Source organism: Pristis pectinata, chromosome 3 (assembly GCF_009764475.1).
Source record: "Pristis pectinata isolate sPriPec2 chromosome 3, sPriPec2.1.pri, whole genome shotgun sequence".
NCBI classification, from domain to species: domain Eukaryota; kingdom Metazoa; phylum Chordata; class Chondrichthyes; order Rhinopristiformes; family Pristidae; genus Pristis; species Pristis pectinata.
In genome coordinates, this window is record NC_067407.1 from 98739357 (window position 1) to 98755596 (window position 16240).

General features: G+C 38.1%; 1 protein-coding gene across 1 annotated transcript; it reads left to right on the forward strand.

Moving 5' to 3' along the window:
* The first annotated feature begins 249 nt into the window (after positions 1-249).
* On the forward strand, positions 250-16175 carry LOC127568712 (uncharacterized). Its single transcript, XM_052012770.1, has 7 exons — positions 250-343; positions 2686-3000; positions 4500-4631; positions 7355-7513; positions 7602-7717; positions 10228-10333; positions 12172-16175. The coding sequence occupies exons 2-7, from the start codon at positions 2749-2751 to the stop codon at positions 12232-12234; spliced, it is 828 nt and encodes a 275-aa protein (XP_051868730.1). The 5' UTR covers positions 250-343; positions 2686-2748; the 3' UTR covers positions 12235-16175.
* The last annotated feature ends 65 nt before the right edge of the window (positions 16176-16240 follow it).

Here is a 16240-nt window from a genome sequence, read left to right on the forward strand (position 1 = left end):
TCGCCTCCTTGCAAACATTTCCAGCATTTTATCTCTCGTTCACCTTTTAACATTCACATTTTCTGGTTTTATTTATTCAGATTCTGCTAACTTAGTAACTCCGCGCTAACGAAATTGTTTTTTTACATAAATCAGCGCTGCTTTATTTCTGCCCATATCATTTTAAACTTCATCTGCTTCACATTTTGCGATGTTAGGAACTGGGGCCGGGACTGTGCGCATGCGCGCGCACTCGCAGCGACGCGGAAGTGAAGGGCACCAGTGTCAAAGAAAAGCAAAAAAAAAACCCTGCAAAAGCTGGAAATCCAAAACACAAACAGAAAATGTTGAAAATACTCAGCAGGTCAGGCCGCCTGGGGGAAGAGAAACAGTCAACCTTTCAGGGCGAAGGTTCTTCGTCAGTACTGGGAACACACTCGTTAAACTGCAGGGAGAAGGGGAGGGGGATATCTCTGACAGGGTAAAACTGGGGTGAACGTGGAGATATGCTGTAAACGGTTATCCAGTCAATGAGAGAATAGAGCCACACAGTTGTATAACATGGAAACAGGCCCTTCGGGCCAACTCGTCCATGCTGACCAAGGTGCCTTCCGAGTTAGTCTTACTTGCCTGCATTTGGCCTGTATCCATCTCAGCTTTCCTAACCATGCACCTCTCAATGTCTTTTAAATGTTGCAATTTTACTTATCACTACCACTTCCTTTGTTAGTTCCATATACCCACTACCTCCTGTGTGGAACAACTTGTCCCTCTGTTCCCCTGTAAATCTTTCCCCTCTCAACTTAAACCTATGCCCTCTAGTTTTAGACTCTCCTATCCTGAGGGAAAAGACTGTGATTGTCCACCTTATCCATGCCCCTCCTGACCATATAAACCTCTTATAAGGTCATTCCTCAGCTTTCTTGTCTCCAGCCTATCAAGTCTCTGCTCCAGGGGAAACAACCCTAGACTATCCAGTCGCTGGCAACAGTTAGAGACTGGATAGTCTCGACTGAAGAATGTAGGAGTTGTGAGATGCATAGCAGGAAGTCGTGACTGGTAGATCAGGCTGAGCATGTCCTTTTCTTCCAGAGGGGAAAAAAAGGGGGGGGGGGGGGGTAAAACAAGCTGGGCCAATATCACAGATGGTTGACTGACACAGACAAAGTAATCAAATTATCTGAACACAGGTGCTCTGTAAGGTGGTCACCCACTCTGAGTTTGGTTTCTGCATTGTAAAGGAGACTGCAGTATGCACACTGACTATGGACAACTAGATTGGAATAAGTGCAAGTGAATTGCTGCTTCAGCTGAAAAGTCTGTTTGGATTCCTGGATGCTGGGAAGGGAAGAGGTGAAAGCATGTTCCCACTCTTCCAATCCCACCAATCAACCCCCATCCTTTAGGTGCTTTCCCTTGCAACCACAACAACCCTGAGCTTGCTGTTACCTGCCACTTTGATTCTCCAATCCACTCTCACTCTGTTGGTCTGTAGCCTCCTGCACTTGTAATGAGGCCCAAGGAAGCAAGGGATATGGAGTTAGTACAGGAAAGCACCACTGAGATAAAGGACTAGTCATGATATTATTGAATGGCATTGCAGGCTGAAGAGGCTGAACGACCTAATCCTCCTTGTGTTTTCTTGACATAATTAACCTTTCACAACCTAAGCATAGCTTTATAGCCAACAAAACTTTTGTTGTAATTATGCAGAAACAAAACAATTTAGATCATTTTAGCAATCATGCTACAGGCAATGATAGCCTCAAATGTTAAGACTATAGCCTTCAAATAGCTTGTGAATTAATTTGGCTTCCACATCGATTGTGGAATTGAGGGTTATGGGGAACTAGCAAAGAAGAGGAGTTAAAGCCAACATAGATCAGCCATGATCACATTGAATGGCAGGGCAGGCTTTAAGGTGGCCTACTCCTGCTCTTATTTTTCTGTGTTCAGTTCTGAACATCAATTAATGGATGTTTTAAGTTGACTCCCTTCTAACTTCAAACTTCATCCCACACAGATATTCTGATTTTATACCTCCACTTATATTTTGCTCTGTTCCCATTAGATTTCACATCCTGTACAATTGCAACAATCAATCCAGATTACTAAACTCCAAGCTCCTTGCAAAAAAAAGCGAATGTGTCATTTACCTTTTGTAACTAATTGCTGCTCCTCCATTAACCTTTTGTGATTCCTGCACAAAGACAACTAGGTCCCTCAGTACCCCATTCTTTTGCAACCTGTCTCTATTTCAGAACCATCACTCTTCACCATTTGCATTGATTATTTGAATGATGGCATCTGCAGAACAAAAGATTTTCTTGAATAAAATAATATGTATTTATTTTTCTCTATTATCCTTCTGGATTTTGATTAGCATACTTATTTCTTCTAAATGACTTGACAATCACGGCAGCTTTGCTAATTGTGTAAAAAGGGTCATAATGCTGTCAGGGATCCTCACCTGAACTGAAAATTGGGATAATATGCCCTTTGAATGAAAGTAAAATATTATAGAAGCTTTATTTACACCAATTGCCAAATTTACAAGTTAACTTTGTTTGTATGGTCTCAAAACAGTCCATGTGTATTTTGATTAAGCTTCATAAGTTATTAATCATGAAATATCTAGTTAAGATCAGGGAATAATGGTGATTATTTTTATTTTCCATTGTGCTGATTCTTTTGCAAACTAACAAGAAGCAACAAAGAAGGTCATTGACTGATGGTATTATTTTGGCAATTAGTGGACAAACATCCAACATGTCCAAAGTGAAATTAGGAGCAACAAGATCAACTGGTAACCTGAAACACAAAAATGCATCTGCAGAACCTGATATATCAATCAAGGAGCCTCCAGATTTTACAGGAATATCAGGTGCAAGCATGCCCATTCCAGAAACAAAATCATTGACCATACATTTTAATGCCATTAGAGTGCATAAAGGGCATACAAAGAAAATTCCCTTTGGAAGTGAAAAACATGAAATTTCTGCCAAAGATGCTACAATTAAAGTAAGATGAAATTATCTTTATATCCTGACTTGTTAACAATATTGCCATCAATTATTTTCAAGATGTGTCTCAAAACTTTCTTCTGTTAAATGCCATTTCATTAGTGTTTGCCAGTATGTCTTCATGAATATTTTCTCTTCAGCCTAGGATAGTTGTTCCCATCTACTTTTTTTCTGACCATTACATTGTTGTTACACTTGTGTTTTCCAAAGTTATGAAAAACACTATTAACTCAGATTATTTATAATTTTGAAAACTGGCCTAAAGAAAGGTTTGCGTTTCAAACGGACCTTTTCAAGATGTCAGGTTCTCTTAATATAGTTCATAGTTTACAGTGTAGTCATTTTGTTACATCCAATTTACACATAGCAAGGACTTGTGAACAGTAATTCAATTTTACCCCAGATACTGTCTGTTGTGATATCAGTTGAGGGATAAACCAGGTACCTGGAAGATCTACCCTGCTATCCTTCAATGTGGCCTCAGAGGATGTTTTGCAATCACCTGACATAACGTCAAAGTAAAATATATTGTCATCTACACAAGTACATGTATTGACAGGTGCAATGAAAAACTTACTTGCAGCAGTATCACAGGCACATAGCACCATATAAGCAGCATTCACAAGAAAAACATAAATTAAACATAAATTATACACAAATTTTACAAGAAAGGACACATCTGAAAAATGGAAGCACCACCAGTGCAAGTTCTAGTCAATTTTTTACACTGGAATCCATTCTGTGCTCATGTCTCTGATACAGTTACCATAGTGCTATCATAAAGTAACACAATAATCATTTAAGTTTTCAATATGGTCTTTCCATTGGTGAATTTGTCATTTATTTTACTCCCCTGATGTTTTTCTCATGAACGCAAAAAGAAAGCTGCTGGAGAAACTCAACCACTCGGGCAGCATCTGTGGAAGCAAAGGGACAGTCGTTGTTGTGGGTCGAGACCCTGCATCAATCCTGAGTTCCTCTGGCAGCTTGTATTGTGCTCCATATTCCATATCTACAGTCTCTTGTGACTACTTTATCAAAGCATATTGTTATTTTAAATATCTTCAAGTTACAACTAATTTTGAAAGGCCACTGAAAAATTGTTGGTGAATCAATTGCAAGGGGAAATATTTGGAAATACCTCCATAAGAAGGAAGGGGAAATACTTCTTCAAAAACATTTAGTAGAACATGAATGCTTTACTTATATGGCTCGTGAGGCACAGTCATTGTTAGAGGTTAACTGGATAAATATTTGAAAGTATGGAATATGAAATAGTATAAAAGTCAGTGGAGCTAACTGATTCAGAACTAATAATTCTGTGTAATGTAGCAACTATTATTATTTGGGAAAACATCAATGTAACTTCAGTCACACATAATTATTAACCTGACAGTCACATGGGTAAACCTTACATATGTTTATTTATTTCAGGGAGTTGTTCAAAACTCCTGATCATCTGAATAATGTATTAACCAGCCATGTGTGTATTTGCAGGCTCCCTTGTATGATCAAAAACAATTGATGGAAAGAATCAGTATGCTGGAAAAAGAAAATGCACAGCTAAAAACACAACTAAAAGGAAAAGAAGTAACGATAAACAATATCAATAAACTAATGCAACAGAAGGTAAGTGCCAGATAATAACATTTATCAATACTACAAGAATGGAAGTATTGTAATCAGAGTCTTCAGTTTCCTCCCTTATTTCTTTTAATAGCCCTGGGATGCATTTCATCTGGACCTAGCAATTTATCCACTTTCAAAGATGATAAAGATGCTACCCAATATTTTATACTTGTTTGCCTTTACTAGAGTATCCCTATCTTTTGGGAAGACAGACCAAAATATTCATTAAAAGTCTATATAGAGTTATTGAGTCATACAGCATGGAAACAGTCCATTCAGCTCATTACATCTACACTTACCAGTGAGCACCCATCTGCGTTAATCCCACCTTCCAACACTTAGCCTATAGTCTTCTATGCCTGGGTGATTCAAGTGTTTGGACATTTCTTAAATGTTGTCAGTGACTCTGTTTCCACCACTCTCTCTGGCAGTACATTTCAGGTACCCACCACTCATTTGGTGAAAAGGTTCCCCTCCGATCCCCTCTAAATCTCTCACCCCTTACACTAAATCTATGTCCCCCAGTTTTGTTCATCTCTGATAAGGGGAAAAGTTTCTTGCAATCTACTTCTTCAATCCAATCATAATTTTATATACCTCAATCAAGCATTCTAGCATTTTCCTTCTTGATCATGTTGATGGATCATTGTCTCGAATCTACTCAAGAACCAAGTCTCCACAGCCCGTTTGAATAGAGAATTCCAAAGATTCATTGCCCTCTGGTTGAAAACAAAAAAAAACATTTTCTTTGACCTGAGTGGCCAACTCCATAGTTTGAGATTGTGACCCACTTGTTCTAGACACCCCAGCCAGGGGTAACATCATTTCAACATCTACCCTGTGAAGCCTCATAAGATTTTTATGTTTCCATGAGATCATGTTTCACTCTTCCAAACTCCAATGGGTATATCCCTGAATGCTTCATCCTGCTGCATAGAACAACTCCCCGACTCCCACCCTCCTCATCTCGGGGCTGAACCTTTGTTGCATTTCCTCATATGGTAGGGAAACCAGACGTTTACACAAATTCAAGTTGTGATCACATCATGACCTAATTGTAGTAAGACATCTTTGTACTTGTTCTTAAATCCTTTTGCAATAAAGGCTAACATAGTGTTGCCTGTTGCATCTGCTGATTGCCCATTGATTTATGTACAAGGACACCCAGATCCCTCCAGTGATTTAGCTGAGGTGACCAAATGTCATAGATCAAATTTTGCTGATGATTCTAAACTAGATGAGATTGTGAGTAGGAAGTAGGATGTAAAGAGGCTTCAAGACGATATAGCCTTTCTTAACACGGGGGGTTGTAGAGGTTATTCAAAACAGGTCGATGGCTTTCTGGATACTAAGGAATCAAGGGATATGAGAATAGAACAAAAAAATTGCATTGAAATAGAAGAACAGACATGGCAGAACAAGTTTGAAGAACCATGTGGCCTAAACCTCCTACCTGCAACTAATGGCAGTCTTACAGCTCCACATCATTCCTTTGGACTATCCTAAATTCCTTGATTTCTTTGAAATCCAGAAGTCTATTGATCCCTGATTTGAATGCAATCGATGTTTAAGCCTCTGCAGCCTCCCAGGGTAAAGAATTTCAATGATTCACCACTCTTAGAGTTAAGAAATGTTTCCACTTTGGTGTACCCTTATTTTGAGACTGTGATGCTCCAGTTCTAGATTCCTAACCTAGGGGTAAACATTCTGTAAAGCCAGCTACATATGCTTCATTGAGGTTAACTCTCATCCTTCTAAACTCTAGAGAAGGTATAAGGATGCAAAGAATCCACAATATTCACACAGACAATATTGGTGCATGACCATGGACACCATTCCTACCTCAATTTAACATGATTCAGCCTGGTTATTACAGGTGCTATTGTTGTCATGGAGAAAACAGCTTAACTTTTATTGTAATGAAAAAGAAACCTCCTCCTGCTAGATTGTTCTATGCTTGTTTTAATTAGCCAAATAAAAGCAGCATCATGAGGTTTTTCCCTATGGTTTAATGGGTAAATGTATACTATAGTACAATGCATTTACCCATGCATTGTAGAATCATGGTTCAATTTTTTTTGTGTAAGTTTAATAAATCAACGCTCTTGTTTGTTATAAGGTGGTGGGTATATGGGATGAGCTGCCAGAGAAAGTGGAAGGGGTGGGTACAATTACAACGTCTAAAAGACATGTCGACAGTACGTGGATTGGAAACGTTTAGAGGGTTTTTGGGCCAAACACAGGCAAACGGGACTAGCTCAGGTAAGCACCTTGGTTGGCATGGACGAGTTGGCCTGTTTCCATGATGTATAACTCTATAACAATTGACTCTAGGATCATAAGTTAGTCAGAATGGGTGAAAAGGGCCAGGATTTCCAGTGTTCATTATCAGCAGTTAATCCCGGTTAGTAAATAAGATTTGTGAAGACAAGTCAGACTCAACTCTCATAAACTGCCTATAATTGTATAAACACTGGAGAGTAGAATGGTAATCTGGAGAGGCACTCGCAGAAATAGTACCCATTGTAAATCATTATCCTTGTGGGATAGTGGGGTGAGAATAAAAGGATAAAATCAAGGAAGGCCTTTGTAAAATATACTTCACATGGCAGAAGCTAATGAGTGCAGACATCACACAGACAATAGTAACACTTACCAGTGGCTGTAACTTTAACTGGGGATATTCTTTAGAAATAAATAAATGTCTGTTAACCTTTTTTCAGATTTCTGAATACAGTCATTTGATTAAACTAGAACAACAATCCCATGAACAGATAGAAGAAAGATTAAAACAAGCCGAAGCATTGGCAGCAGAGAAGTTGCAGAGCCTTCATGAGTGCAGGAAGGAATTTGAAGAAAAAACTGAGCATCTCAAGAAGTTGGTTAGTAATTTTCACAGCAGCTTTTCAGAAGTACATGCAAAATCCAGTTCATCCCAAATTTGATAAGCTTTTGTTTTGCTTAATACAGCATGAAGAAAAATTAGCCATAATGTTAAGAGAAAGTACATCAGAAATCACATGCAGAGATGAGAAGATCAGAAAACTGAAGCGACAAGTTTCAGAAATTCTAGAAGGAAAATCTTGGTACTTTTTCTTGTGCAAGTCTTTTCCTTTCTCTTTTGAAGGTAGTAAGTCCTGCTGGGGTATATTGGCATTAGTGCTAACAATCCTTGGGTGTCTGCCCTAAATATGTAAGGCTAGGCAATAACATACAGCAGGGTAACAAAGTTGGATATATTGCCATTGAAACTAATGCTACTTTTGCTCATGGTTTATATAATTTCATACAGAGACACCAGAACAATTGTAACATCTCCCCAATGGTGCCAACAGAGATAAAAATTTGATTAAGCCTCTTCTAAGTTTCTATTACTTATACATCATGGTTTGCTTAATGAATCTGGATTTTTTTAAATTTCATCTTTCTTGAGACAGTAGTAAAAATTAAGTAAATTGAAAGGTATTACATAGAGAACCTGGTTTGTTGTCACTTTCATCATTATTACACAAGCCAGTGCTTGATATGTCTTCCCTTGTTTTTGCATAAAAATTCTAATGGGTGCACTTTACAGCCATTGGACAGTGTGCCAATGGCTGTTTCAGGGTTGCTGAGGTGATACACTGATAGTTTAATGAGGGATGTGCAAAATCAATGAGATGCATGTCAGAGAACTGCAATGAAAAGGAGAATGTTGGAAATCCCCAGAAGGAAAAATTAGGTTAATTTTGTTGATGGATAATCTTATGGTAGAAATAGTGAAAGTGCTGACACAAATAGTGGAAGAGAATTACCCAAAATTGTTGAATTTTATAACACTAGGGTAGAAATTGAGGCAAAAGTGATATGTTTGAGTTCTTTAAAAATGCAGGAAGAAACACCAAAACAGTCATCTATGTACCAGAAAGAGTTGAGAGAAGGAACCTGAAACAAGTTCCACATCCAACATTAAGATGGGCATAGTTTAGGCCCATGGTATTCCCTTAATCACATTTTTGATCTGGAGAATGTGAGTAGGGTTGAAAGAGAAGTTATTCAATGTAGGAATGAGTCTACTTGGGAAAATGAATCTGTTGGTGGAGGGGAACTAATTGGGCCTCCGCTCAGGGAAGTGGTGGAGGGCCTTCAAACCATCCTTGTGTGGGATGCAGATGTGATGGGATTTTATGTCCATGGTTTAGATGAACCGGTTTGGAGCAGTAAATTGGCAACTGTCAAAATGATGGGAAATATCAGAGGTGTCATGGATGTGAGTGGGAAGGGACTGGACCTGGGGAGAAAGGATGGAATCAGGGTTGTGAGAAATGACTTTGCTAGAGCAAGATTTCCTCCGGAAGTTGGACTCAAATGTAAGGTATTAATCAATATTTTCATCCACTATAATTTCCCAAGGCTGTCTATAACTGTAGATTATTAATTACATAAGAAAATTGCAAGAATGGGTATGAATTTATGATATTTAGGGAGGTGGTTGAAACAACATGAAGAAAGTGGACAAGAGTGGAATGTAAACTTAAAAACACAAAACATTACAGAGAACAAGAATGGAATCAAGAGTAAAAATAAAGAATACTTCAATGGAATCATATCAGATATTTTATTTTATGCAAATGAACACAAGGAAATAAAAGCAGGCCCACCAGGCTCCACTGTTCAATATGATTTGTGCTGATCTATCCTGCCTTAGCTTCTCTTTTGTGCCAGTTCCCCATAACCCTTAATTCCTTGATCTTTCAAATATTTATCTATCTCCACCCTGCTCTGGGGCAGAGAATTCCAAAGATTCACAACCCTCTGGGAAGAAATTTCTATGCACCTATTTAAAATGAACAGCCTCTTATTTCACTGATATGTCCCCTTGTTTGTGATCCTTCCACTAATGTAAAGACCGCAACATCTATCCTGCCAAGCCCACCTCCCCCACCCCTGTACGAGGATCCTGTATGTAACTAAGGTCACCCCCTCATTCTTCTAAACTTCAAGGAATATAGACCCAAACTGTTCAACCTCTCTTGGTAGGACAACCCTCTCATCCCAGTGAATCTACTTTGGACTACACCCAATGCTACTACTTCATTTTTTTAGGTAAGAGAACCAAAACTGTGCACAGTACAACTGTAACAAAACCTTCCTATTCTTAAACTCCAATCTCTTTGCAAAAAAAGGCCAATGTGCCATTTGCCTTAACTACTTGTTGGGCCTGCCTGCTAACTTTTCGTGATTCGTGCTCTACAACATCTAAATTGCTCTGAACTTCACAATGATAAGGACCTGAGAAAAACCAGGACAAATACTTCAATGTAGCTATATGTGGTATATTCCTGTACCTCTTTTTAAATATATAAAAAAGACAGGAGAATGGAAAAGGAAATACTGCACAAGAAAGTTTGATCACACAATGGAGATATTGTACCAATATTGAAAATGAATGAGGTATATTGAACCAGTCAAATAAGCTGTCTGCTTCCATAGCTCTGGGCTTTATTTCTGTTTGGGTCACTCAAAGAAGTTTTGAATGCATTAACAGCCTAATTAAGTAAATTTTGATTCTTTACTATTGCAATGTATGGTTTATGTGTTTTCCTGACCTAAAAAGGGAACGTCAGCAACAGTTACATGAACTAAAGAAAGAAGTAATACAGTTAACAGAGGAAGCAAGTGCACTTCAAAAGAAACTTCAGTTGCAACAATCTTTTATAAAGGTAACTTTTTGCAGGATATTATCGGCTCTCATATTGTAGCTTTCTTGGTACAGTTGAAATACTTGAGTTTTGCCTTTTATCTTCATATGCTGAACTTTGCCATCAGAGAAGATGAGGATTTGCTAGAATCTCCATCTCTCTTTAAATGTTTAAGTTGTACATGGTATTCACAATTGGTTGAGGGAGGAATGGGCATTAAGTGCTGACCTTGCCAGTAACACCAATTAATTAAAACATTTAACCTCCACCTCTTGCCTTCAGTCCTTTTGCTAATTATCTTAAATGTCTATTCAATGGTTACCAACACTTTTGCCTCTGAAATAGGTTTGGATGAAGTAGGAAGAACTATCATGATTTTTGAATTGGTTTGCCAAATTCCTCTTAACCTTTTCAACTTCTCTCTCACAACTGAAGTCCCACTCTGCAAGTACCATTTCCATTAAACCACCTCTGCACCCTCTGTTTGAACATCCTTCCTGTAATGCCTTCAGGGAAATTATTGGAGAAGATTCTTAGAGATAGGATCTAATCACATCTGGAATAGCATGGAATTATTAGGGATAGTCAGCATGGCTTTGTGCAGGGGGAGGGTACGTATTACAAACATGATTGAGCTTGTCTGAGGAGGTGACAAGGATGATTGATGAGGATCGGGCAGTGGATGTGTAAACATGGACTTTAGTGAAGCATTCAACAAGGTCCCTCATGGAAGGCTGATCCAGAAGATTAAGGCATGTGGGATCCATAGTGATTTGTAGATTGAATTCAAAATTGGCTTGGCCATAGAAGACAGAGGGTAGTGGTGGAGGGGCTTTATTCTGTCTGGAGGCCTTTGACCAGTGGTGTTCTGCAGGAATCAGTGCTGCAGCCTCCATATAAATGATTTGGACAAAAATGTAGGTGGGCTGATTAAAAAATCTGCAGACAATGCAAAATTGGCAGGGTTATGGATAGAGGAACCTTGTCAAAGGATTCAGCAGGACAATAGACCAGTTGGAAATGTGGGCAGCAAAATGGCAGATGGAGTTTAATCCCGACAAGTGTGAGGTGTTGCACTTTAGGATGTCAAATGGAAGAGGGAAGTATGCAGAAATGGCAGGACACTTGGGAGCATTGATGTACAGGAGGATCTTGAGGTTCACAGCTCCCTGAAAGTAGCGACACAAGTAGATAGGGTGGTAAAGAAGGCATACAGCACACTTGCTTCATTGGTCAGGGCACTGAGTATAAAAATTGGGAAGTCACGTTGTAGCTGTATAAAAGTTTGGTTCGGCCACATTTGGAGTATTGTGTGCAGTTTTGATCACAACATTACAGAAGGATGTGGAGGCTCGGAAAGGGTACAGAAGAGGTTCACCAGGATATTGCTGAATTAAGGAGTATTAGCTCTAAGGAGAAGTTGGACAAACTTGGATTGTTCTCTCTACAGTGTCAGAGGCTGGGGGCAACCTGGTAGTATATGAAAAGGTATAGATAGGGTAGATGTTTCCCCCCCCAACCCCCAGGTGGAAATGTCAAACACTAGAAGGCATAGATTTAAAGTGAGGGAGGAAAAGTTCAAAGGAGATTTGAGGCAATTTTTTTTTAAACACACACACACACACAGTGGTACATGCCACCAGTGGAGGTGGAGGAAGCAGATACAATAGCAATGTTTCAGAGACATATAGGCAAGGCCGATGAACATTCGGGGAATGGAGGGATATAGATCATGTGTAGGCAGATGTGCAATTTAAATCTGCATCATGGTTGCCAAAGGGCTTGTTCCTGTACTGTACTGTTTTCCTATGTACTGGATCAAGTTGCAAATAATTACGCAAGTTGTTTGTTTTCTTTAGGATTGTAAAAGCTGCAGCTGCTTGACATTGAATCTTGGAGACAATCTTACCAATAAGATTTAAAGAAAGAACAGATGATGAACCACATAGAACCTTCCAATGCTTTGAACAGAGATTGCAGCACGTACATTGGAACATTAAATGAGTAACTTGTCTTAGACTGTTCCCGTAATTACAAATCCAAGTAGTACATCCAAATCACTACCTTATATTGATCTTGTTTTGCTGTTCTGAGGGCACTTATTAATAAAAAAAAATCAACAACTTGTTTATCTGCAGCACATTAAACACGTTCTGAGAAACTTGAAAAATGTAAAACAAGATTTGGCACCAAGCTACAAGGAGATTTTGGTGCAGAAGACCAAAAGGTTGGCCGAAAAAAAATTAAAAGGCTAATTGGGGGTGTGCATAAGGTGGGAGACAAGCAAGGAGAACAGTCCCCCAACTCCACCAAAATCAAAACTGCATGAACATGTGTTATAGACATACGTATTTAATATCCCCCTCAAAGTCATTAAATTTAAAGTTTTGAAGGTTTGTCTTAAAATGAAGAGGTAGAAGGGTCCAGAGCTCAGGGCTTTGACAGCTGAAGGTATAGACACTTATGATGCTGATTTTGGATGATCAGAAGGACAGGATTGGGGCAGAAAGATTTTGATTTATTGTAGTGCTGGAGAAAACTTAGAAATAATGATGTTGGTATTGGTTTATCATCACATGTACTGAGATACAGGGAAAAATCTTTGTTCTGCATGCCATCCCAACAGATTATGCCATATGTAATTACATCAAGATAGTAAAAAGAAAATTGAATGCAGAATTTAGTATTGCAGTTACAGAGAAAGTGCAGTGCAGATAGACCACAGCAAGGTAGATTGGGAGACCAAAAGATCGTCTTTAGCATAGAGTCTGATAACAGTGGGATAGAAGGATTGGAAACAAGAGTCAGCACTTCAAAATGGAGGCTTGCTTAACCAGGGCCAATGCAAGTCAGAGTAAAGAGGTACAGTGAATAAGACTTGCAAGTTAGGATATGGGCCATGGAGTTCTGGCTGCCCTTGCATATGCTGAATGAGGAAGGCCGATGAGGAATGAATTGGAATAGTCAAAATGAGAGGCAGCAAAGACATTGGAGAATAATAAGTGAGACAGCGGTGAAAGTCAAGTGCTGTTGTGAAGGTGGAAATAGGCAAAATTAGTAACAGTGTGGTCTCAAGCCAATCATTGGTTTAAAAAGGTCCCCGGGTTGGATATTAATCTGGTTCATTTTCACATGGATGGTAAAAAGGAGGATGGAGTCTGAAATTTGAGATGGGGAATAAAGTCAATGGCTTTGGTCTTCCCATTATCTAGTTAGAGGAAATTTCCATTCATTTGACCCTATAGATTGGAAGGACGTAATTTAGAGACAGAAAAAGGGTCAAAAGAAATTGAGGTAGAGCCAAACGTCATCAGTACAGATGCAAAAACTGGAATTATTTTTTATATAAATATGATGTTGGCAAGGGGCAACATGTAGATCTTTGGCAAACAGAAGAGATAAGTGGTATATAAAAAAGGTGGAAAGCATAGCCATTGCAGCTGATTCTCTGGCAATGATGGTAGAGGTAAGAATTTCTGCTGGATGATGGTAGAAAGGTGTTGGTGGAGGATAGTGAGATTAACCATGCCAAAGACTGCAAATAAGCCATGGACAAAGAGGGATGGATCAACTGTCATAGTCACTTAGGATGTTAGTTGTATCTTTGACAAAGCTTAAAACCGGTCTAGGTGGATTCAAGCAAGAATTTCTATAAATTTAGGAGCCTACAACACATTAAAGTAGTAAGATAAACTGAAAAGAGAGTGTCAACAGCAGATTTGAAGGCAAGGCCCCATATCCAAAGAACAGTTAAGAATCAGGGTAGGTAGGTAGTCAGGAGTGTAACAGGAATAGGGTTGAGGGAGCTAACAAGGACTCACATGCCACAGCGAGTACGAAGATGACATGAGGAAGAAAGATCTGAGGAACATTTCATCAATTGTCAAAAACATCATTCATAATATCCATTGTGGTTAGTTGCTCATTAGCATATCAAAAATAGTTCAGCAAATGAAACAAAAATATGAACTTACATTTAATAAAATTTAATCTCTCGCCATTATTACAAGTTTTTGGGACATGTTCTCCATTGAAATTATGAAGATGTGACCTAGAGCTTTTATTATTGAAATTATAAATAATTATCTTCAGTAACATTTGTGATGTGAGAAGAGTTTGTACAATGTATCAACATCAATAAAACAATGCTTTTAAGTATGACCAAGTACTCAAGTTGATATTTGTGAATGTAAAATTCATCTGTTACTTCTACCTTTGCTAGAACTTTATAAACGTTCACATTACTATAATAAACACAGTTTAAACCATTTCAAACAAAATGCATATTCTTCAAATGATGAACTGTCCACTTGGCTTTGACAGCTAAGGTTAAACTACAATTTGCACTGTAATTCATTCCCAATAATTGTCTTTGCAGATTTTATCGATTTTTCCACCAATTATAAAACCTTTACTGCCAAAAAATCCAAATGAAATGATTGCAAATGAAACTATTCATTGAACCTGTGGGTAAAAGTTTGTAACTCAAATAAACCCTTATTTTTTCTAGCAAAATTACTTTTTTTACAAAAATATTTGCATAAGTGTTCTCAAAGATGGTTTCTAGGTAATCTGCATAAATCACCCTCATGCATTAATGAACACTCTCATACATCAGTTCAAAGCACAGCTACAGTCAATGCATGTAACTGTTGACAAGTACCATTAAAATATTTAAGTGATATGAGATGCAGGCAAAAACAGACTGTGTACAATACAACATATTCCCCATTTATACTTTGGTAACTATTTTTAATGAAATATTTTCTTATTTTCAACACTTAGAATGGCCATAATTTTATACATTAACAGATGTTTCATGTAGAGGTTCAGAATTTGCTTAAAATTTAACAAATAAAAATACCTCAACATTTCTGTAGTATGCACCTGCATCATAGGAAAGAAAATTCTTAGAAAAGTGTTACTTTTAAACACCAGTAGATTTTTTTAAAAATAAATGTTACCTTCCGAATTGGGAAAAAATGGTAAAAGTATTCACGCTGAATTTTTCCGATTATCTACTAAACAATTAAAAAATAAGTTGCAAAACTGCACTTGTAGTCAAGTAATAATTTATGTATACAGCTGAAATTACAAATATTCAATTGTTTCACAACTTGGTTTACTGATCTAGTCAAATAACTCATTTCATTTCTCCCTAGCATTTCACCAACCATCCACTGCAGGGCCTTCCAACCAAAATCCCACAGAAATGTTCCTTCAGCTGAAGAAGCCACACTCCAGGCTCCACCAGCTATCAAAACCATAAAACATCTTTAATGAATGTCTGACCTTCAAACTTAAAAACCTATTAAATGTACTATTAAAATTAAGATAAAAAATTGACACTAGAAAACACAAAACAAATAAATTTGAGTTATCTCAATTCACAAAAACAAATTACCTGCTCCCTTGTAACTGTTCATCTCTATTGAAATGATGATTCATTGAAGTTGCACCAGGGTTAATATGCCACAAATTCAGCAGGCAGATTTCCAAGCATTACTTCTGGGAAACTGTAGGAAGTTCACACTCCAGTGCTAAACTCATGATAAGTATTGGAGTACAGTGAGCTTATCAGGTTTGTGCAGGAGACCCAGAGTTTTTCATGTTTGAGATGAACACTGCCAAGTGTGCAAGTGCTGTTATTTTTGTGAAAATTTTGGGCAAATATCTTGAGTATTCAGAATTACCTCAGATTCAAATCCAAGCCTCAGAATCTTTGTCTATTGTTCACCACACCGCATTAACATCAGACCAAGGATCCTCCTAATCTACATGCACATCATCTTGCATACAGGTGCATTTGTTCAGTGTCATGGGGATAATATGCTGGGAGAAACATTACATGGACGAAATTTATACACCTGCAATTACTTAAACATTGCACAGGCCTAATTTAAAAATGCCTTTGTTATCTTTGCCGAA